Source organism: Phyllobates terribilis, unplaced genomic scaffold (assembly GCF_046119375.1).
Source record: "Phyllobates terribilis strain yellow unplaced genomic scaffold, ASM4611937v1 Scaffold_12__6_contigs__length_324123572, whole genome shotgun sequence".
NCBI classification, from domain to species: domain Eukaryota; kingdom Metazoa; phylum Chordata; class Amphibia; order Anura; family Dendrobatidae; genus Phyllobates; species Phyllobates terribilis.
In genome coordinates this window covers 34,169,290-34,193,325 of record NW_027362772.1, presented here as the reverse complement: position 1 = coordinate 34,193,325, position 24,036 = coordinate 34,169,290, and the positions used below count along the sequence as shown (strand labels likewise).

The 24,036-nt window shown below is 44.2% G+C and overlaps 1 protein-coding gene across 2 annotated transcripts in view; it reads left to right on the top strand.

The window, feature by feature from the left end:
• The window catches only part of LOC141172996 (sialoadhesin-like), a 74,559-nt gene that overhangs the window by 5,482 nt on the left and 45,041 nt on the right, over positions 1-24,036 (top strand). Inside the window, exons 2-5 of one of the 2 annotated variants that reach the window (XM_073657612.1) lie at positions 16,358-16,479; positions 16,561-16,925; positions 20,196-20,483; positions 23,210-23,473. In XM_073657612.1, the coding sequence (XP_073513713.1) occupies positions 16,403-16,479; positions 16,561-16,925; positions 20,196-20,483; positions 23,210-23,473 (994 nt within the window). In that variant the 5' untranslated portion in view covers positions 16,358-16,402. The remainder of the gene's footprint in view (positions 1-16,357; positions 16,480-16,560; positions 16,926-20,195; positions 20,484-23,209; positions 23,474-24,036) is intronic. The other variant, XM_073657613.1, reaches the window with a different exon arrangement.

Here is a 24,036-nt window from a genome sequence, read left to right as displayed (position 1 = left end):
ACTGTAGCACCCCGAGGGCTCGGTTGCTACAGAGGTATTGCACCTCACCCAGAGGTGTGATATCTCACTCTCAGGTAAGGATGGAGTGTGGATCAGGACCCCGACACCTGCATGCATTACATCACATTGCCATGGGGCAGGACAACCAATATGCCCCTGAGATGGGCACGACAGTCCCTGTCCTTGGCTGGAGTGGGGGGAGGGAACACCGAGGAAGGGGAACCTGTAGTGCAGGAGCAGGGAGGAAGCAGTTCCTGGGTGCATTGAGAAGGGAGTATAAAAGGTGGGCACCATCTTAGTTCAGTGCAGAGAAATCTGAGCAGAAGTGACAGGGAGCAGGGGCTCTGCATGAGCTCTGCTCCGGAGGCGGGCCTAGTAACAGAGGCCCAGGCCTGGAAGAGGGAGAAGGAAGGAAGAGGAGCGGAGAAGGCTCCAGGAACGAGGAACGAAGGGATCCCAGGGGTGTGGACGGGCGAGTCACCACCGCACGCCCGAATCCACCTGCATGGAGGGGTCAGGCCAAAGGGGGAGACCGGTCCTCGAAACTAGTGGAGGCGGGAAACGACCCTCAGCTAGAAACTGGAGGCTGTGACATTTTATGTGGCGCAGCCCCTCGCTACACCCGCTAGGAAGGCACCACATAGCGTCAGGGAAACTGGCGCCAAGTTTACCAAGAGGAGGCCCGAGGCAGCCGGACAGAAGAGTTGGTAAGAAAGGCCAGACAAAGGACACACAAAGGGGAAAAAAAATGCAAATGAACCGAACTATATGGAAGGATACCATATTATATACACAGGGTACTCCTACTGTGATGCATAGCCTATAGAAATATATGGAGTATGACTCCCAAAAAGAAAAATATAGAACAATATTAAGTAGTATTAAAAGACAAATTTTATTCAGTATAAATATTAAAAACAGTATACTCTTAACAAATTAGTAGGTCACCGGGGATGGAAAACACAAATACAAAGCGACAATTCTGTATAGGAGTGCACATGAGATCATCTGATAGCATTGAAATAGGGGTTGCACTCTGATATATATGTAACCAGCCACATAAAGGGAACATACATAAATAGTCTACCCAAATGGCAGTATATATGATCAGAAAAGCCCAAGAGATGGCATGGAATCTACAGGTATACAGAATCAGTAACTGTTCCAGCCATTCTCATAAATGTGTGAGACAATCATAGTGGTGTCTTCAGCAAGTAAGGTGGCTCACCCATGTGCAATGTGTACTCCAATGTCGCATTGAAGCCCCGACACGCGTTTCACGTGCTGCTTCCTCGGGGGGCACACAAGGACACACAAAGGGGGTCCTGTGAAGCGCTCCAAAGTTATCTGGGAGTTGTCTGAGCCGCTCACCTGGTGAGCACAGTACGACGTGGGCAGCCGTTACCTGCAGAAATGGTCTGGATAATAAGAACTGTGAGTAAAGGCCCTGGGCTGCATCACTGACTCCGTGTCGTTACTGCTGCTGCCCTGCACCATCATCCCCATCCTCCGCATACACTGCCCTGAGGCTATACTCCTCCCGTGGGGAGTTATGCTACGCTCTGCTGCACCCACAACACCAGCCTCAGCGGTCTGCCCTGCAGCGGCGGTTCACTCTGACCGCAGTCCACGGGTGGCGTAGTCGGACATTTAAACATCAAAACCACATAAATAGTTCCACCACTGTTTTGACCGCCCTGAGCCACGGAACCGGGTCGCCGCCATGGAGACTACAACCACCAGCATCCACCAAAAAGGGTCCGGCTCCGGGTGTCCCAAGGCCCAGGGGGCGCGTCAGAACATTTTCATCACCTTTCATAATTACCAAAGGGACAAGGCAGGGATGTCCTCTGTCCCCTCTCTTATACATCCTAGTGACGGAGCACCTGCTCTCATCAATTCACCATAACCCCAATATTAGGTGGATTGAGGTGGGAGGCACTGAGTACAAGTGCTCTGCATTTGCTGATGATGTCCTAGTATATATCACTCAATCACATATATCCATCCCTGCTGTTATGGCTGAAATAGATCACTTTGTTACATGGTCAAATTTTAAAATCAATACAGCGAAGTCTGAGGCCCTCGATGTCTCCCTTCCCAAATCCATATAGGATTCCATCCAGTCCAACTTTCCCTTTGCCTGGCCCTCACAGGGTATCAAATACTTAGGAATTCCTATTCATAGAGACCTCTCCCGTCTATGTTATCTTAATTTTGGGCCCTTTATTGAACAACTCCATACAGACCATGGTTGGCAAGTTAGAACTGTAAGATTCACTACGTGAACCACTGGTGTTTTGTGGAAAAGCACATGTACACTGTGTTCCAAATTATTATGCAAAAAGTGTTTAGGAGTGATAAGGGAAGAATTTGTTTGTTTGTCAGTTAAACTCATTGATGGTGATGTGTGTCAGGGCTCTTTATATCACTGTAAGCAATTGCAGACACCTGTGCTTATTAGTTTGGCAGGTGAGTCCAATGAAAGGCAAGACTACTTAAGAAGGCTGTCCCACATTATTAAGCAGCCTACATTTTCTGCCAAAATGGGAAAGAAAAAGGATGTGTTGGCTGCTGAGAAGCAACAAATTGTGGAGTGTTTAGGTCAAGGCATGACTACAATCAATATTGCCAAGACACTTCATCCTGATCATCGCACAATCAAGAAGTATGTAGCTGATTCACAGTACACACGTGTGCATGCTGATAAGGGAAAATTGAGGACTCTTTCCTACAGGCAATTACGTCAGGTTAAAAGAGCAGCGGCAAAAAAGCCTTGTCATAGCAGCAGACAGGTTTTTGAAGCTGCTGGTGCCTCCAACGTCCCCCAAACAACAAGATGCAGAGTCCTTCAGAGGTTTGCAGCTGTGCGTAAGCCATCCTGTCGACCTCCTCTATCCACTGCACACAAGCAGAAACGGCTCCAGTGGGCCAAACAATACATGAAGACTGACTTCAAAACTGTTTTGTTCACGATGAGTGCTGTGCAACGCTCGATGGTCCAGATGGATGGAGTGGAGGATGGACACCCCATGCAAACACGGCTACAGCGCCAACAAGGAGGAGGTGGAGTAATGTTTTGGGCTGGAATCATGGGGAGAGAGATTGTCGGCCCCTTTAGGATCCCTGAAGGGGTAAAGATGAACTCCATAATGTATGTGGAGTTTCTCAAACAGCACTTCCTGCCATGGTTCAAGAAGAAGAACCGTGTATTCCACAGCAAGATCATTTTCATGCATGATAATGCACCGTCTCATGCTGCACATAACACATCTGCATCTCAGGCTGATATGGGCATAAAAGGGGACAAACTTATGGTGTAACCCCCATGCTCCCCTGACCTCAACCCCATTCAGAACCTCTGGAGCATCATCAAAAGGAGTGTCTATGATGGCGGGAGGCAGTTCACATCTAAGCAACAGCTCTGGGAGGGTATTCTGTCCTCATGCAAACAATTGAAGCAGAAACCATCCAAAACCTGGCAAATTCAATGGACGAGACAGTTCAGAAGCTCCTTTCAAACAAGGGGTCCTATGTGCAAATGTAACATCACCTAGAATAAAGTTTTGAGTTGAAAACTGTTTGATTTCAGTTTCTAATAACCTGCTAATGCTTATAATTTCAAAAATGACCATTTTTTTGTTCTTTATTAAAATGAAAAGGTTGATCGAAGAGTGTGGGGGATCTAAGAGTGTGGCAACCCAGTAGTCAGGATTAATGTTGAGCCACCCCCGTAGTGTTCGAGTTCGGTTCGGTTCGTCGAACACCCGTGTGTTCGCCGAACTGTTCGTCGAACTGTTCGTCGAACACCTTCGAACACCGTTAAAACCAATGGCAGGCAAACAAAAACACATAGAAACACATAGAAAACACCTTCAAAGGTGTCCAAAAGCTGACAAACTGCTCAGAAGACACAACTAACACATGGAAAAGTGACAAGTACATATAGTCATGCGAAAAGAAAAGAGGTGGAGGAGTAAAAGGAGGGGGAGACACAGATATAGGCATGTCATGCCCTTCTAAAATCCAAAAAGTGAGAAGCCGAGACGGCCAGTCCGCTCCTGCCCGTGCCACCTCCGTGTCGCCGGGTTTGTGCCAGAGCCGCGGTGAACCCTGACGGCCAGCCCCCCTCTCCCAATACTGGTGCCTGTCCGCTGGTGGGTCGAGAGAGCCCCCCTGTGGTGGAGGCAGCTCTAAGCTTTTTAATTTAAATTGTCCCTCTAATTTGAATGAATACACTTTAAATCCATTTACAAGGATCTATTGGAGAGCAAGTCTCATGCCAGCAGCCGCGTAATTCCAGCTCCAGTAGCGTCCACTAAAGCTGCTGCAGTTAAAAAGCTTTTATAAGGATCGAGCTCGGCTGTCCACCGCAAGGCATCCTAGTGCCAGTCCCAGCCCCTATGCCTTGGGGTGCCTCCTGATGCTCTTCACTAAGTATCCCGTGGTCCCGAAGCATTTCCTTTGAAAAAATTAAGTGTCCAAACTACAGGTGGTGTAGCTTGCTTAACAGCCGGGATAATCCGCTGACTAGCAGACACTGCTACTAGGCACAAAGTATTTCCTGGGCTAGATGCAGTTAAAAATTTGTAAGTAGATACTCTCGTTGGATGCTGAGAAAGCATTCCATAGAGTCTCCTGGCACGCCATATATGATTCTCTTAAAAAGCTTGGGGTAGGGGTCTAGGGGACCCTTTTATAGCCAAAATCACGGCCCTGTATCACAATACGTCACCTAGGCTGAAGATAAATGGAACTGTAGCACCGAGGGCTCGGTTGCTACAGACGTATTGCACCTCTCCCAGAGGTGTGATATCTCACTCTCAGATAGGGATGGAGTGTGGATCAGGACCCAACACCTGCAGGCATTACACCACATTGCCGTGGGGCAGGGCGACCAATATGCCCCTGAGATGGGCACGACAGTCCCTGTCCCTGGCTGGAGTGGGGGGAGGGAACACTGAGGAAGGGGAACCCTGCAGTGCAGGAGCAGGGAGGAAGCAGTTCCTGGGTGCATTGAGAAGGGAGTATAAAAGGTGGGCACCATCTTAGTTCAGTGCAGAGAAGTCTGAGCAGAAGTGGCAGGGAGCAGGGGCTCTGCATGAGCTGTGCTCCGGAGGCGGGCCTAGTAACAGAGGCCCAGGCCTGCAAGAGGGAGAAGGAAGGAAGAGGAGCGGAGAAGGCTCCAGGAACGAGGAATGAAGGGATCCCAGGGGTGCGGACGGGCGAGTCGCCACCGCACGCCCGAATCCACCTGCGTGGAGGGGTCAGGCCAAAGGGGGAGACCGGTCCCCGAACTAGTGGAGGCAGGAAACGACCCTCAGCTAGAAACCGGAGGCTCTGACATTTTATGTGGCGCAGCCCCTTGCTCCACCCGCTAGGAAGGCACCACATAGGGTCAGGGAAACTGGCGCCAAGTTTACCAAGAGGAGGCCCGAGGCAGCCGGACAGAAGTGTTGGTAAGAAAGGCCAGACAAAGGACACACAAAGGGGGTCCTGTGAAGCGCTCCAAAGTTATCTGGGAGTTGTCTGAGCCCCTCACCTGGTGAGCACAGTACGACGTGGGCAGCCGTTACCTGCAGACGTGGTCTGGATAATAAGAACTGTGAGTAAAGGCCCTGAACTGCATCACTGACTCCGTGTCGTTACTGCTGCTGCCCTGCACCATCACCCCCATCCTCCGCATACACTGCCCTGAGGCTATACTCCTCCCGTGGGGAGTTATGCTACGCTCTGCTGCACCCACAACACCAGCCTTAGCGGTCTGCCCTGTAGCGGCGGTTCACTCTGACCGCAATCCACGGGTGGCGTAGTCGGACATTTAAACATCAAAACCACATAAATAGTTCCGCCACTGGTTTGACCGCCCTGAGCCACGGAACCGGATTGCCGCCACGAAGACTACAACCACCAGCATCCACCAAAAAGGGTCCGGCTCCGGGTGTCCCAAGGCCCAGGGGGTGCGTCAGAACATTTTCATCACCTTTCACAATCACCAATGGGACAAGGCAGGGATGTCCTCTGTCCCCTCTCTTATACATCCTAGTGACGGAGCACCTGCTCTCATCAATTCGCCATAACCCCAATATTAGGTGGATTGAGGTGGGAGGCACCGAGTACAAGTGCTCTCTATTTGCTGATGATGTCCTAGTATATATCACTCAATCACATATATCCATCCCTGCTGTTATGGCTGAAATAGATCACTTTGTTACATGGTAAAATTTTAAAATCAATGCAGCGAAGTCTGAGGCCCTCGATGTCTCCCTCCCTAAATCCATATAGGATTCCATCCAGTCCAACTTTCCCTTTGCCTGGCCCTCACAGGGTATCAAATACTTAGGAATTCCTATTCATAGAGACCTCTCCCATCTATGTTATCTTAATTTTGGGCCCTTTATTGAACAATTCCATACAGACCACGGTTGGCAAGTTGGAACTGTGAGATTCACTACGTGCACCACTGGTATTTTGTGGAAAAGCACATGTAAGATTCTGCAACAGTCTCTGCTGATACTCCTGCATGCGTGCATCCCTTTCTATGGCAGGAATAATTTCTGCAAATTTACTTTTGTACCGGGGATCTAACAGTGTGGCAACCCAGTAGTCAGGATTATTTCTAATTCTCACAATTCGAGGGTCATGTTGCAGGTAGTGCAGCAAGAAGGCACTCATGTGTGTTGCGCATCCAGGAGCACCAAGTCCCTGTTGTGTTGGTGGCGAGGTAACAATCATGCTTCCTTCCTCTGTCCTCTCCCCCCAACCTCGCACAACAGAAATGTGATCAAGGTCTCCCTCATCTGATGAGTCTTCCATCAGTTCGTCCTCCACTTCTTCCTGGGCTCCTGCACCTTCCTCACTAGTTTGGCTGCTACCATGCGCCCTGGTAAAACCATCTCCCCCACCCTCACATGCCTGCCGCCTTGGTGCTGCCGACCGTCTGGACCTTGCAGATGTTAGCCCTTCCGCATACAACTCCTCCTCCTCTACTTCCTCCACCTCCTCTTGTGCCACCACCTGACTCTGAATTCTGTTTAACATGTGCTCCAGCATGTAAATCACCGGAATAGTCATGCTGATAATGGCATCGTCAGCACTAAACATCTTCGTCGCCATTTCAAAACTGTGCAGAAGGGTGCATAGGTCCCTGATCTGAGACCACTCCTCCAGCGTGATTTGCCCCACCTCTGAATCTCGTTGGCCCAGGCTATACGTCAGAACGTATTGCACCAGGGCTTGTCGGTGCTGCCACAGTCGCTGCAACATGTGCAGAGTTGAATTCCACCGGGTAGGCACATCGCATTTTAGCCGGTGAAGTGGCAGGCCCAACGACTTCTGTAGAGATGTAAGTCGCTGAGCTGCGGGATGCGAACGGCGGAAGTGAGCACACAGCGACCGTGCCCTCTGCAGAAGGCCATCTAGTCTGGGATAGTGGGCTAAAAATTGCTGGACAACCAGGTTCAACACGTGAGCCATACAAGGCACGTGTGTGACATTGCCCCGGCGAAGGGCCGCACCCAGGTTTGCAGCATTGTCGCACACGGCCTTCCCTGGTTTCAGGTCCAGTGGAGACAACCATTCATGAAATTGGTTCTCCAGAGCTGACCACAACTCCTCAGCTGTGTGACTCACATTTCCCAGACATTTCAATGTAAAAACCGCCTGATGACGTTGAGCCCTACTGCCAGCATAGTAAGGAGGTGTGCAGGATCCCTTCTGCGCAGTTAGAAAGCTTGTGGCATGACCAGACAGGCTTTGGGTGCAGGTGGAAGACCGAGAGGAGGTTGAGGAGGCAGAAGCAGTGGAGGAACTTTGACATAAAGAGGATTGACGCACAACTCGTGGGGACGGCAAGACTTGGACAGCAGCCCCTTGTCCTGCTGTCACCATAGTTACCCAGTGCCCAGTCAGCGACATGTAACGCCCCTGTCCATGCCTACTCGTCCAAGTGTCTGTGGTGAAATGCACCCTGTCACACACAGAGTTTCTCAAAGAAGCGGTGATGTTGTGTGCGACATGCTGGTGGAGCGCAGGCACACCTTTCTTTGAGAAGTAGTGCCGACTGGGCATCTGGTACTGGGGCACTGCGACGGACATAAGGTCTCGAAAATCCTCTGTGTCCACCAGGCGGAAAGGCAGCATTTCTGTAGCCAAGAGCTTGCAAATGGTGAAATTCAACCTCTTAGCTTTCTCATGGCTAGGAGGAAATGGTCTTTTACTTGTCCACATCTGAGGGACCGAAGGCTGGCTATTGTGCTTAGACGGGGTTGATAAGGGTGTCCCCGGCAAACTGCCGGTGTGTGAGGAAGATGCAGGCGGACATGTTAGGTTGCCTTGATCCAAAGGTGGTGCTATCGATGTCGGACAGCGCTCAACACCAGCTGGTGTTACCACCTCCAAAGAAAATGATGACCTGCCAATCACGCTGGCTGTTGCGGGTAAAGAGGTGGCAGGTCTGCGCCCCAAAACAGGTGTGACTGCTGTCCCCCCAGTCACAGAGGATGAAGAGGCCGCGGATGCACAAGATATGGCAGACGGTGATTGGCCCGGCCGGCTAGGCCGCATTGTAGCACACTGAGCTTCCCACTGCAACTTATGCTTCATGTCCATGTGCCCATTCATGCATGAAGTACTCAAACTATGTATTTTTTGGCCTCTACTTAGCTTTTGCTGACAAATGTTACAGATAACACGAGTTGGGTCATCTTTATCGATCTGAAAAAATGCCCAGGCTATGCAAGGCTTAGCACCCATGCGACCTGAAGAGCCACCACGACTTGTGGTGAGAGGCAGAGTTGTGTTTGAGGATGCAGTTGTTGACGTGCTTCCAGTACTACGTCTCTGTCCAGGAAGGCGCAACCTGACCTCGTCGTCACTAGCATCTTCCTCCACCTCCTCTGCTGACCTCATCTCTTGGCTGACTGTGGGTTGACAGTAAGTGGGATCTCCGACCTCATCATCATCACCCTGTGCGTTATCACACCCGTCGTCCTCAGAGCCAACCTGTTCCTGCCCTGACAAAAAACTAAAGTTGTCGCTCCAATCAGGTATTTGAGTCTTATCATCGTCTTCCTCATTGTCTCCACCAACAGGAGTTACAGTTTGGGAATGAGGGTCTACATTATGGTCAGAACCTTCTGCGTCTGGTCCTGGATCCGACTCATAAAGATTCTGGGCATCAGTGCAGATCATTTCCTCGTCTGGATTCACACAAGCGCTGGAGTCGACCTCTGATTCCCAGGCTATAGTATGAGTAAACAGCTCTGCAGACTCAACCATCTGTTCTACCTCATACTCAGACGGGCAGCTGGAGATTTGGGAGCTGTGAGGAAGCAAGTGCGATTTGGGTGACACCTTTGAGGGCTGGAGTATTTGTGATGTTGAAGTTGATGTGGAGGAGAGCCCACTTAAAGGAGCACTTGATATCCGTTGAAGCACCTGCTGTTTTTGTGCCTCATCTGGAATTTGTAGCGATTGGCGTGGCCGTAAGAAAGGGATCTTATCACATTGTCCGCTAAAAGAAGTAGACATTTTAGTTTGGCTGGAAGATGGTCTTTCTTCTGCAGATGTTACTGTTGCTTTAACACCTACCCCACGGACACAACCTTTTTTCCCCTTCCCAACACGCCTATTCCCCTTTCCACCAGCAGCAGGCCTTTTTCCACTCATTTTGGTGGTTAACTAATTCACAACTCTGGAGTTGTTTGCACAAAAAAACAATGGATGGTAACCGAGCAGAGCTGAGTGGCCAAACTGTGGTATTAGGCCAAAACTATTGGCTGGGTTAGATGCAGAAAAAAATTATTTTGAATTTGCAACCTGATGGAGGTCAGTATAGATGGACTAATACAAATAGTCCCACACACTGCTAGAAGCCCAAATATTTTTTCAGAGCTAGATGCAGAAAAAAATTATTTTTAATTTGCAACCTGATGGAGGTCAGTATAGATGGACTAATAGACCAAGTCCCACACACCGCTAGAAGCCCAAATATTTTTTCAGAGCTAGATGCAGAAAAAAATTATTTTTAATTTGCAACCTGATGGAGGTCAGTATAGATGGACTAATAGACCAAGTCCCACACACTGCTAGAAGCCCAAATATTTTTTCAGAGCTAGATGCAGAAAAAAATTATTTTTAATTTGCAACCTGATGGAGGTCAGTATAGATGGACTAATAGACCAAGTCCCACACACCGCTAGAAGCCCAACTATTTTTTCAGAGCTAGATGCAGAAAAAAATTATATTCAATTTGCAACCTGCTGGAGGTCAGTATAGAAGGACTAATAGAACAAGTCCCACACACTGCTAGAAGCCCAAATATTTTTTCAGAGCTAAATGAAGAAAAAAATTATTTTTAATTTGCAACCTGATGGAGGTCAGTATAGATGGACTAATAGACCAAGTCCCACACACTGCTAGAAGCCCAAATATTTTTTCAGAGCTAGATGCAGAAAAAAATTATATTCAGTTTGCAACCTGATGGAGGTCAGTATAGATGGACTAATAGAATGATGCTATGCCCAAAAGATTTTACTTCACTAGGTGCAGTAAAAAAATTGGTATTCTATACACAGGTGTTATATCTTGCAACACAGATAGGCTACTCCACTGACTAACACACTCTGCAATAGGCCAAAAAGGATTAGCTTTGCTAGATTCAGCCAAATGCTGTGAAAAAAACTTGCACAGCACTGGCACAGACCTGCCTGGCAAAAACTGATAGGAACTCATGTAACCTAGTCCTGAAAAGGACTCCAATTACAATTAGTCTTTACTCCCACAACCTATCTATTTAAGAGCACAGACCTCCCTGATAAAAGTCGTAGGAAATGCTGTAACCTAGTCCTTAAAAGGACTGCAATCACAACTATTCCCTACTCCCAAGCTATCTGTATATTTGTGCGAAAATTGGCTTGAAATTAACAAGGTATAGCGCACACAGCAACAGCGGTGCCATCTAACACGCAGCTGCAGCAGTGAGAAAATGGTGGCGACGGGGAAAATGGCTTGGTCTTATAGGGCAAGGACATGTGACATACACTGCCAATGACACATGCCCTTGCTTGTGTGAAAAAAAGCACTTTGCTCCGTGTGTGCGCTGCTGATAGGCTGACAGATTGCACCTCCCCACTGCAAATGCGGGAAAGAGAAAAAAAAATGGAGATCTTCATTGTTCCTGCAGAGATCCATCCCCTGCCCCTCCCCCCACCCCGCTGTACACTCAAACTGCGTATTAACATTAATTTTCATCATTACTGAGAAAAAATCCAGTTATGATTTTGGTGCACGAACAGTTATCGAACATAACCTCGAACAGCCGAATTTTTCTCAAATTGTTCGTGTTCGCCGTCCGGCTCGAACACCGCCCAAAACAGCTCGAATTTGAGATTGGCGAACAGTTCGAGTAGAACAACGCTCATCTCTAGTCAGGATTGCTTCGAATTCTGACAATCTGAGGGTCATGTTTCAGGTAGTGCAGCAAGAAGGCACTCATGTGTCTTGCGCATCTAGGAGACCCAAAATTATTTTCCGGGCTAGATGCAGCTAAAAATTATTATTAATTTGAAAACTGATGGAGCTTAGTATAGATGGCCTAATAGAATCAGTACTGCACACTGCTACAAAGCCCAAATAATTTTCCAGCCAAGATACAGATAAACATGATTAGTAATTTTAAATCTGGTGGAGCTTAGTATAGATGGCCTAATAGAATCAGTAAATGAAGGAAAGAGAAAAAAAATGGGGATCTTCATTATTCCTGCAGAGATCCATCCCCTGCCCCTCCCCCCACCCCGCTGTACACTCAAACTGCGTATTAACATTAATTTTCAGCATTACTGAGAAAAAATCCAATTATGATTTTGGTGCACGAACAGTTATCGAACATAACCTCGAACAGCCGAATTTTTTTCAAATCGTCCGTGTTCGCCGAACGGCTCGAACACCGCCCAAAACAGCTCGAATTTGAGATTGGCGAACAGTTCGAGTCGAACACCGCTCATCTCTAGTGATCACCTGCCTGTGGGAATAAATGTAGTGAATGGAGTATATACTACCGCGCTCGCCGACGTCAAAAATGAGTATCTGAAAGAATCTAGAACACCAGGGTAGACATATGTCAGGAGTAATCCGGCTAATAGCCTCTCACTTAGCCAAATCAGTTTTCATACTTTGCACTGGCGAGGACCAACAGTCCGAAACACCGTGTCTGCAAATTGAGATTCTGATTTGGCTTTTATCCTAAGTCATATTACACGACTCGTTAAAGGGTTGATTGTGACTTGTAGGATTGCTGCTTCCAATAGGTGGCGCTCTAGAGTACAAGTCCTCTTTTTCTCTGAAGAGGCAATTTGCATATTAAATTTCCCAGAGGAGCATTGCATGACAAAAAAGCCTCCTTACCTTGACGTGCCAGAGCTGGTGTGTCACTCTCCATAAGGAGAAACGCTACCCCTTAGACCTCAGTCCAAGACCAAGTCCTCTTTTTCTCTGAAGAGGCAATTTGCATGCAAACAGTGAAAAACTTGTGTTTTCTAAAATATTTTTTGGTAAATAGTAATGCTTAAGAATTGGTACTAGATCAAAGAATTTAATTTGGTTTTATAATAGGATATTGTTTATGATTGTCACAATTTATTCATCTCATAGTGTTATTATTTATTTATCTGTAAGTGTTTTACAATTTAAATCTGTTTAAAGAGTAACCGTCTTTTTCATTTTTATTTAATAAATCATTAGTACACATGAAAATAAGAAACTTTGTAATATTTCTTACCAGAGAAATCTCATCCTTCCGCTGTAAGAACTAATCATTCATTCTCAAAATTGTTAAATCTGTATTCAGTGAAGACAGATTGTTACATTACTGAGATAGGAGATGGCAGCTGATACCGATATGATTCTCTACAGAGGCAAAAAAGAAAGTGGAGGAAGGAGCTGGAGAAAAAGCTCCTCCCTTTTCCTCTACATAAAATCTTATCAGTAGCAACTGTCATCTCCTATCTCAGTAATGTAACTATTCATATTCACTGAATACAGATTTTTACCTGCCAATTGTCAATTTTGAGAATGAAAGATCAGTCTTGACAGAAAGAATCAGATTTCTCTGATAAGATACAAGTGCTTCTCACTAAATTAGAATATCATCAAAAAGTTTATTTATTTCAGTTCTTCAATACAAAAAGTGAAACTCATATATTATACACTGTGTGCAGAATTATTAGGCAAGTTGTATTTTAGAGGATTATTTTTATTATTGATCAACAACTATGTTCTCAATCAACCCAAAAGACTCATAAATATCCAAGCGTAATATTTTTGGAAGTTGGAGTGTTTTTTTTTTAGATTTGGCTATCTTAGGAGGATATCTGTTTGTGCAGGTAACTATTACTATGCAGAATTATTAGGCAACTTATTAAAAACCAAATATAATCCCATCTCACTTGTTTATTTTCATCAGGTGAACCAATATCAGTGCGCAACACTTAGAAATAAACATTTCTGACATGCAAAAACAAAAACCAAAAAAATGAGTGATAAATATAGCCACCTTTCTTTATGATGACACTCAACAGCCTTCCATCCATAGATTTCGTCAGTTGATTGATCTGTTTTCGATCAACATTGCGTGCAGCAGCGACCACAGCCTCCCAGACACTGTTCCGAGAGGTGTACTGTTTTCCCTCCCTGTAGATCTCACATTTTATGATGGACCCCAGGTTCTCTATGGGGTTCAGATCAGGTGAACAAGGGGGCCATGTCATTATTTTTTCTTCTTTTAGACCTTTACTGGCCAGCCACGCTGTGGAGTAGATGAATGCATGTGATGGAGCATTGTCCTGCATGAAAATCATGTTTTTCTTGAACGATACCGACTTCTTCCTGTACCACTGCTTGAAGAAGTTGTCTTCCAGAAACTGGCAGTAGGTCTGGGAGTTGAGCTTCACTCCATCCTCAACCCGAAAAGGTCCCACAAGTTTATCTTTGATGATACCAGCCCATACCAGTACCCCTCCTCCACCTTGCTGGCTTCTGAGTCAGAGTGGAGCTCTCTGCCCTTTACTGATCCAGCCTCTGGCCCATCCATCTGGCCCATCAAGAGTCACTCTCATTTCATCAGTCCATAAAACCTTTGAAAAATCAGTCTTAAGATATTTCTTGGCCCATTCTTGACGTTTTATCTTATGTTTCTTGTTCAAAGGTTGTCATTTTCAGCCTTCCTTACCTTGGCCATGTCCCTGAGTATCGCACACCTTGTGCTTTTTGATACTCCAGTAACGTTGCACCTCTGAAATATAGCAAAACTGGTGGCGAATGGCATCTTGGCAGCTTCACGCTTGATTTTGCTCAATTCATGGGTAGTTATTTTGCGCCTTTTTTGACCAACACGCTTCTTGCGACCCTGTTGGCTATTTGCCATGAAACACTTGATTGTTCGGTGATCACGCTTCAAAAGTTTGGAAATTTCAAGACTGCTGCATCCCTCTGCAAGACATCTCACAATTTTGGACTTTTCAGAGCCCATCAAATCTCTCTTCTGAGCCATTTTGCCAAAGGAAAGGAAGTTGCCTAATAATTAAGCACACCTTATATAGGGTGTTGATGTCATTAGTCAACACCCCTCCTCATTACAGAGGTGCACATCACCAGATTTACTTAATTGATAGTTGGCTCTCAAGCCTATGCAGCTTGGAGTAGGACAACATGTATAAAAAGTATCATGTGATCAAAATACTCATTTGCCTAATATTTCTGCACACAGTGTATAGAGTCATTACAATCAGAGTGATCTATTTCAAGTGTTTATATCTGTTAATGTTGATGATTATGGCTTACAGCCAATGAAAATACAAAAGGCATTATCTCAGTAAATCAGAATAATTAACAAAAACAACTGCAAAGGCTTCCTAAGCGTGTAAAAAGTTCCCTTAGTCTGTTCCAGTAGGCTCCACAATCATGGGGAAGACTGCTGACTTGACAGATGTCCAGAAGGCAGTCATTTACACACTTCACAAGGAGGATAAGCCACAAAAGGTCATTGCTAAAGAATCTGTCTGTTCACAGAGTGCTGTATCCAAGCATATTAATGGAAAGTTGAATAGAAGGAAAAAGTGTGGTAAAAAAAGGTGCACAAGCAACCGGGATAACCACAGCCTTGAAAAGATTGTTTAGAAAAGGCCATTCAAAAATTTGGGGGAGATTCACAAGGAGTGGACTGCTTCTGGAGTCATTGCTTCAAGAGCCACCACACACAGACGTATCCAGGACATGAGCTACAAGTGTCGCATTCCTTGTGTCAAGCCACTCATGACCAATACACAACGCCAGAAGCATCTTACCTGGGCCAAGGAGAAAAAGAAGTGGACTGTTGCTCAAAGGTCCAAGGTGTTGTTTTCAGATAAAAGTACATTGTGCATTTAATTTGGAAAATCAAGGTCCAAATGAACAGAGTGATCTATTTCAAGTGTTTATTTCTGTTAATGTTGATGATTATGGCTTAGAGCCAATGAAAACACAAAAGTCACTATCTCAGCAAATTAAAATAATTAACAAAAAACACGTGCACAGGCTTCCTAAGCATTTAAAAAGGTCCCTTAGTCTGTTTCAGTAGGTTCCACAATCATGGATGAAGACTGGTGACTTGACAGATGTCCAGAAGGCAGTCATTGACACACTCCACAATGTCCCAGAGTCTGGAGGAAGAGTGGAGAGGCCACAATCCAAGCTGCTGGAGGTCTAGTGTGAATTTTCCACAATCAGTGATGGTTTGGGGAGCCATGTCATCTGCTGGTGTAGGTCCACTGTGTTTTATCAAGAACAAAGTCAGTGCAGGAAATTTTAGAGCACTTCATGCTTCCTGCTGCCGACAAGCTTTATGGAGATGAAAATGTCATTCTCCAGCAGGACTTGGCCCCTTTCCACACTGACAAAAGTACCAATACCTGGTTTACACACAACAGTATCAGTGTGCTTGATTGGCAGCAAACTCGCCTGACCTTAACCCCATAGGGAATCTATTATAGATAATGACATTTGTGTTTTCATTGGCTGTAAGCCATAATCATCAACATTAACAGAAATAAACACGTGAAATAGATCACTCTGTGTGTAATGACTCTATATAATATATGAGTTTCACTTTTTGTATTGAAGAACTGAAATAAATTAACTTTTTGATGATATTCTAATTTAGTGAGAAGCACTTGTAGATTACAAAGTTTCTTATTTTTATGTCTACTATTGATTTGTGAAATAAAAGTTAAAACTATTGTTTAAATAATAAAAAAAACAAACAATATATTATACTTGTCCACATCTATTATGTATTTTTTTTCTTTTTTTTTTTACCTCAAAGGACCCGTGTTCCTGCCTGATCTCTTTTTATGACTGAGTTGTGCCCATGACAGAGATTGCCGTTGCAGTCCACAAAGCAAAAATGGCAATGAATCAGATTTTTCTCCTTTTAATTTTGTCAAGGTAACGTAAGCTCAGTATTGAATTGATGAGATATATTAGTATATTGCATCTCCAGCTTCATTTTTATCTCCTCTTGTCTAGGTATTCACCTGTATGTTGCATGGAAGCTAGGATTGCTGCCCTGCTCGGCTCCTGTGTGGAGATTCCTTGTACACATTGGTTTGATGAGAACACGGAAATGTCAGATGTTGTTTGGTACGCTGGAGATTCTAATAAAAAAGAGATATTAAACACAGAAAACTCATCATCAGTGATCGACCAATATAGAAACCGAACCTCCGCGGTACTGGAGAAAAATAACTGCAAACTATGGATAGACCCTGTGAGAATAGAAGATAGTAATGTGTATCAGTCTGAGCCTGCAAGAAAGAGACGGTTGGATGACAGTCACTATGTTGACTATGTATATGATGTACCCTATTCTCAGATAGTTCTTGCCGTCAAAGGTAAATATTACAGAACAGGAGAAGAATGGGAGCTGGATCATGCTGGGAAACATATTTTTTAGTTTTCGATCTTCCTTACTTTCCCCTTTTTCTTTAGCTTATATAGCCAAAGAAAAATAGTGGTAGATCGTCAGAAAACCACCAATCTGGTCACTGCTGGGAATGTATCCCAGTCTTACCTTCTAGAATACTGTTTCTCAACCTGTTAAAGTCACTCTAGTGTCCAGGAGCTCCAGCCGGGTGACCATTCGAAGCAGTCAATTGCTAACTGGATAGAAAATAAGGCTCTGATCACACAAAACCTCCATCAGCAGATCTGTCAGATTTGATTGGAAGTAGAGCAGAACACCTAGCACTATTCTTCCTGTAACGATGCCAGACCAACTTATAAGTCGCTGGGGTCTTTCTAGAGCCTTTAAGCCTCTACAGTCTGGCTCATTCTTGTAGAATCCCCCACTGCTCTCTGGTGGCAAGTAGGTGCTACTGTTTCTACCTTTTGCTTACTATATCTTCAGACCCTCCAGTTCTGACCTGTCATCTTCCAAGCAGCTTTCTTGTAGTCTTGTAGCACCCAGCACAGACTTCTCTCTATCCAGCTGCAACCTCCACTGTCTTCTGCTCCCTTTGACCTTGCCTACTTTGTTCCATGGTGGGTACCATATTAAGTCATGGAAACCTGTTAGTGGCGGTGGCTGAGGTTTGCTGTTTTGGTGTTCATCTATGGAAGCCTGTTAGTGGTGGAGGCTGAGGTTTGGTGTTTTGTTGTTCATCTATGGAAACCTGTTAGTGGTGGTGGCTTAGGTTTGTTGTTCATCTATGGAAACCTGATAGTGGTGGTGGCTGAAGTTTGTTGTTCATCTATGGAAACCTGTTAGTGGTGGTGGCTGAAGTTTGTTGCCCATCTATGGAAACCTGTTAGTGGTGGTGGCTGAGGTTTGTTGTTCATCTATGGAAACCTGTTAGTGGTGGTGGCTGAGGTTTGTTTTTCATCTATGGAAACATGTTAGTGGTGGTTGCTGAGGTTTGTTGTTCATCTATGAAACCTGTTAGTTGTGGTGGCTTAAGTATGTTGTCCATCTATGGAAACCTGTTCGTGGTGGTGGCTGAAGTTTGTTGTCCATCTATGGAAACCTGTTAGTGGTGGTGGCTGAAGTTTGTTGTCCATCTATGGAAACCTGTTAGTGGCGGTGGCTGAAGTTTGTTGTCCATCTATGGAAACCTGTTAGTGGCGGTGGCTGAAGTTTGTTGTCCATCTATGGAAACCTGTTAGTGACGGTGGCTGAAGTTTGTTGTCCATCTATGGAAACCTGTTAGTGGTGGTGGCTGAAGTTTGTTTTCCATCTATGGAAACCTGTTAGTGGTGGTGGCTGAGGTTTGTTGTTCATCTATGGAAACCTGTTAGTGGTGGTGGCTGAGGTTTGTTGTTCATCTATGGAAACCTGTTAGTGGTGGTGGCTGAAGTTTGTTGTTCATCTATGGAAACCTGTTAGTGGTGGTGGCTGAGGTTTGTTGTTCATCTATGGAAACCTGTTAGTGGTGGTGGCTGAGGTTTGTTGTTCATCTATGGAAACCTGTTAGTGGTGGTGGCTGAGGTTTGTTGTTCATCTATGGAAACCTGTTAGTGGTGGTGGCTGAGGTTTGTTGTTCATCTATGGAAACCTGTTAGTGGTGGTGGCTGAGGTTTGCTGTTCATCTATCTATGGAAACCTGTTAGTGGTGGTGGCTGAGGTTTGTTTTTCATCTATGGAAACCTGTTAGTGGTGGTGGCTGAGGTTTGTTGTTCATCTATGAAACCTGTTAGTGGTGGTGGCTTAAGTTTGTTGTCCATCTATGGAAACCTGTTCGTGGTGGTGGCTGAAATTTGTTGTCCATCTATGGAAACCTGTTCGTGGTGGTGGCTGAGGTTTGTTGTTCATCTATGGAAACCTGTTAGTGGCGGTGGCTGAAGTTTGTTGTCTATCTATGGAAACCTGTTAGTGGCGGTAGCTGAAGTTTGTTGTCCATCTATGGAAACCTGTTAGTGGTGGTGGCTGAAGTTTGTTTTCCATCTATGGAAACCTGTTAGTGGTGGTGGCTGAGGTTTGTTGTTCATCTATGGAAACCTGTTAGTGGTGGTGGCTGAGGTTTGTTGTTCATCTGTGGAAACCTGTTAGTGGTGGTGGCTGAAGTTTGTTGTTCATCTATGGAAACCTTTTAGTGGTGGTGGCTGAGGTTTGTTGTTCATCTATGGAAACCTGTTAGTGGTGGTGGCTGAGGTTTGTTGTTCATCTATGGAAACCTGTTAGTGGTGGTGGCTGAGGTTTGTTGTTCATCTATGGAAACCTGTTAGTGGTGGTGGCTGAGGTTTGTTGTTCATCTATCTGTCATGGTGGATGATTTTTAACCGCTGCATGTACCTATTGGGGATAACCTCTGTGGTTCGTGTAGGCCCCTGAAGATTAAAACAATAAAACATAAGGGTGGACACATCAGTTTTATAGGATTTATCATACAGGACTCCAATCATAAAAAAACAAGCAATGTGAACTGAGGTCTAAGATGGTACACATGCAAGAAATAGGAGCATGTTCACACTAGCAAAAAGAAGCAAAACCTACAAAAGACAAAAAATATATCTCATACCCTACCATCATTATATATAATGTAAAGCAAAGTTGCATATTAAATATAGGGTACTTAGTGAACTATTTTTGATCAAAAAAAGTATACAAGCCGTCCCACCAGCGACAAGGTGACCCTAAATTGGGACGGTACCTACACTGTCTATATTAAAAACCTTACTGTATATCAAAGTTGAAGTAATGCATATAAAAGGGTAGACAAATAGGACCGGGTCCCAACTTCAGACCACCTAGGCCCGTGGTAAACTACATATATACTAATCAGCTCAACAAAGGGGATGCCACACCCTTAATTTGCACAGAATGCAAACAAGACAAAAAAAATCCAAGCAATGTGAACTGAGGTCTAAGATGGTACACATGCAAGAAATAGGAGCATGTTCACACTAGCAAAAAGAAGCAAAAGCTACAAAAGACAAAAAATATATCTCATACCCTACCATCATTATATATAAATGTAAAGCAAAGTTGCATATTAAATATAGGGTACTTAGTGAACTATTTTTGATAAAAAAAAAGTATACAAGCCGTCCCACCAGCGACAAGGTGACCCTAAATTGAGACGGTACCTACACTGTCTATATTAAAAACCTCCTATGATGCAGATATAAAAGTAGCACATCATGATGTTTATATTGTGATTTCTCAGATTCTCCAGACGATCTGCAGCTTTCTGTAGATGAATATCTCATTGAAGAAAAATCCACCACTATACAATGTTCTACAGATCACACATGCGACTCCAGTCCTCCTTCTCTACAATGGAACAAACCAGGACAGATTCAGAGGATGTTGGGCGCTTCTGGATTATACTGGATCGAAGCATCAATTCTTATTTATATTCCATCATATGTGGATGATGGGACTCCTCTTCGGTGCACGGCTACATATCATAACGGAATGATAATTGAGAAATCAGCAGAACTGAAAATACATTGTAAGTATTATTAGTAATAAAAGGAGACCAGGGGGAAAGAAAAAAAGGGCTTGTTAGTGAAGATTAAATATGTTATAAATCTACGCTGCGATACAAGCATCTGATATTATATATTCCAAGGCAAATATTCATATACTAGCAGCCTGAGTTCCGAAACAAATAAGTTTTGGAAGCTTGAAAAGTGTGCTCTATATAATAAAAAGTAACTCATATTACCCATACAAAGTTGTCATCTTAGGTGAGTCCGAGAAAAACATCATGCAATGTTGTTTTATTATTGTTTTGTTTCTCTTCGTTGTCTTGTCAAGCTCTATACATACAACATTACCTTAACAACACAGCTTCTACTGATCTGTTCTTTTTTTTTTTTTTTACTCTGGCTCTGCCATTAGTACAATCAGTTTTTCTCGGACTCACCCCAACTTTAAGCTCTTTTTATGTAGTATAAGATAGCTGAGGTTAGAGCTCCCCCTAGCAGTGAGGCAGGTCAGTACAATCAGTTTTTCTTGGACTCACCCCAACTTTAAGCTCTTTTTATCTCCTATAGGATAGCTGAGGTTAGAGCTCCCCCTAGGAGTGAGTCAGGTCAGTACAATCTGTTTTTCTCGGACTCACCTCAACATTAAGCTATTTTTCTGTTTTATAAGATACAGTAGCTGAGGTTAGAGCTCCCGCTAGCAGTGAGTCAGGTCAGTACAATCTGTTTTTCTCGGACTCACCTCAACATTAAGCTCTTTTTATGTTGTATAAGATACAGTAGCTGAGGTTAGAGCTCCCCCTAGCATTGAGGCAGGTCAGTGCAATCAGTTTTTCTCAGACTCACCCCAACTTTAAGCTCTTTTTATGTAGTATAAGATAGCTGAGGTTAGAGCTCCAACTAGCAGTGAGGTAGGTCAGTACAATCTGTTCTACTCGGACTCACCCCAACTTTAAGCTCTCTTTATCTACTATGTGATAGCTGGGGTTAGTGCTCCCCCTAGCAGTGAGTCAGGTCAGTACAATCTGTTTTTCTCTGACTCACCTCAACATTAAGCTCTTTATGTAGTATAAGATACAGTAGCTGAGGTTAGAGCTCCCCCTAGCAGTGAGTCAGGTCAATACAATGTTTTTCTCTGACTCTCCTCAACATTAAGCTCTTTTTATGTAGTATAAGATACAGTAGCTGAGGTTAGAGCTCCCCCTAGCATTGAGTCAGGTAAGCACAATCTGTTTTTCTCGGACTCACCTCACCTCAACATTAAGCTCTTTTTCTGTAGTATAAGATACAGTAGCTGAGGTTAGAGCTCCCCCTAGCAGTGAGTCAGGTCAATACATTCTGTTTTTCTTTGACTCACCTCAACATTAAGCTCTTTTTATGTAGTATAAGATAGCTGAGGTTAGAGCTCCCCCTAGCAGTGAATCAGGTCAGTACAATCTGTTTTTCTTGGACTCACCCCAACATTAAGCTCTATTTCTGTAGTATAAGATACAGTAGCTGAGGTTAGAGCTCCCGCTAGCAGTGAGTCAGGTCAGTACAATCTGTTTTTCTCTGACTCACCTCAACATTAAGCTCTTTTTATGTAGTATAAGATACAGTAGCTGAGGTTAGAGCTCCCCCTAGCTGTGAGTCAGGTCAATACAATCTGCTTTTCTCTGACTTTCCTCAACATTAAGCTCTTTTTATGTAGTATAAGATACAGTAGCTGAGGTTAGAGCTCCCGCTAGCAGTGAGTCAGGTCAGTACAATCTGTTTTTCTCTGACTCACCTCAACATTAAGCTCTTTTTATGTAGTATAAGATACAGTAGCTGAGGTTAGAGCTCCCCCTAGCTGTGAGTCAGGTCAATACAATCTGTTTTTCTCTGACTTTCCTCAACATTAAGCTCTTTTTATGTAGTATAAGATACAGTAGCTGAGGTTAGAGCTCCCCCTAGCATTGAGTCAGGTAAGCACAATCTGTTTTTCTCAGACTCACCTCACCTCAACATTAAGTTCTTTTTCTGTAGTGTAAGATACAGTAGCTGAGGTTAGAGCTCCCCCTAGCAGTGAGTCAGGTCAATACAATCTGTTTTTCTTTGACTCACCTCAACATTAAGCTCTTTTTATGTAGTATAAGATAGCTGAGGTTAGAGCTCCCCCTAGCAGTGAGTCAGGTCAGTACAATCTGTTTTTCTCGGACTCACCCCAACATTAAGCTCTTTTTCTGTAGTATAAGATACAGTAGCTGAGGTTAGAGCTCCCCCTAGCAGTGAGTCAGGTCAGTACAATCTATTTTTCTCTGACTCACCTCAACATTAAGCTCTTTATGTAGTAAGCTTTGGTGGTTTAGACCCAGAAGCTGATATACTACTTATCTGGGTAGAAAGGCAAAATGAGCAATTGTAAGTACACAGTGCTGCATAATATGATGACTGCAATGTATTAAGAGGATGAAAACGTTGATGGGAGTGCTTCTTTGACTTGGGACCCCAATGATGGCACCACAATTTTCACTTTTTTGTAGCCAAACATTTTAAATCATGCAAGCTCTAAGCTGTAGCCTTTGTGCCGGATGGAGGCACCCTAAAATCTACTCAATATTATGTCATATATTTGGTGCATATGTATCTATATACATAACTACTATTATAGGGCAGAGATCTCTCATTAGTAAATACCTCATTGTAGCCTCTTTAATGCCCTCTCTTAAAGCTCCACTCCGGTTCCATAATTTATATTTGCTGTAACTCAGTTTTCTATATTCCTCAGTTGCTCCAAAATTTGTGACCGTCAATATCATGGAGAACGGCATGATAATTGAAGGGAGTGATGTGACCTTAGCATGCACCTCAGTCTCCAGGCCTGGAGTTAGCACGTATGAATGGTACAAGGGACGAAACAGAACCAAGTTACCCTACACAGGATGGAAGATGACAGTGAGGAATGTGACCAAGGACGAGGACCTCTATTCATGCGCTGCAATAAATGACGTGGGCATAGGAGAATCAGCCCTGAAAGAGATACCTGTACTATGTATGTATAAAAACAGGATTATTTTTTATCATATAGTTACTGTATAAGATATGGTCAGTAAAAAAGAATGTATGTTAAATGTGCACCTCATTAACAGTACTACCCATTGCACCCATACAATAGTGATAGCGTCAGTCATAAAGAGTGGGGTGCTCGAAAAGTTCCATAAAAATATAGCGCTAATTATGTTGCTGGACTGGGTGCTACATCTTGCATTGAAGGTACGGGAACGTAAATGAAGGAAGAAAGAATCAATGCAATAAGGATGTGCACACCTAACAATGAATCATTATACGATTTTATCGATGCAAAAGGACACACATGAGAGTAATAAAATCACTTAAAAACAAGCACCAATACAAGACCCATACCCTCTGCCCAAATAGAATAATACCAACTGGCACAACAAGATTGTATTGTAATTGTGGACGAACCATTCAAATGAGTTGGAAGCAAGTAAATGCAAATGCTGTTTACCCTCAATCAGCTCAAGGAACTATGCGTTACAAAGGAAATTGTATATGTGCAGCTAAAGGAGACAATATAAGATGTAATAAGGTCCT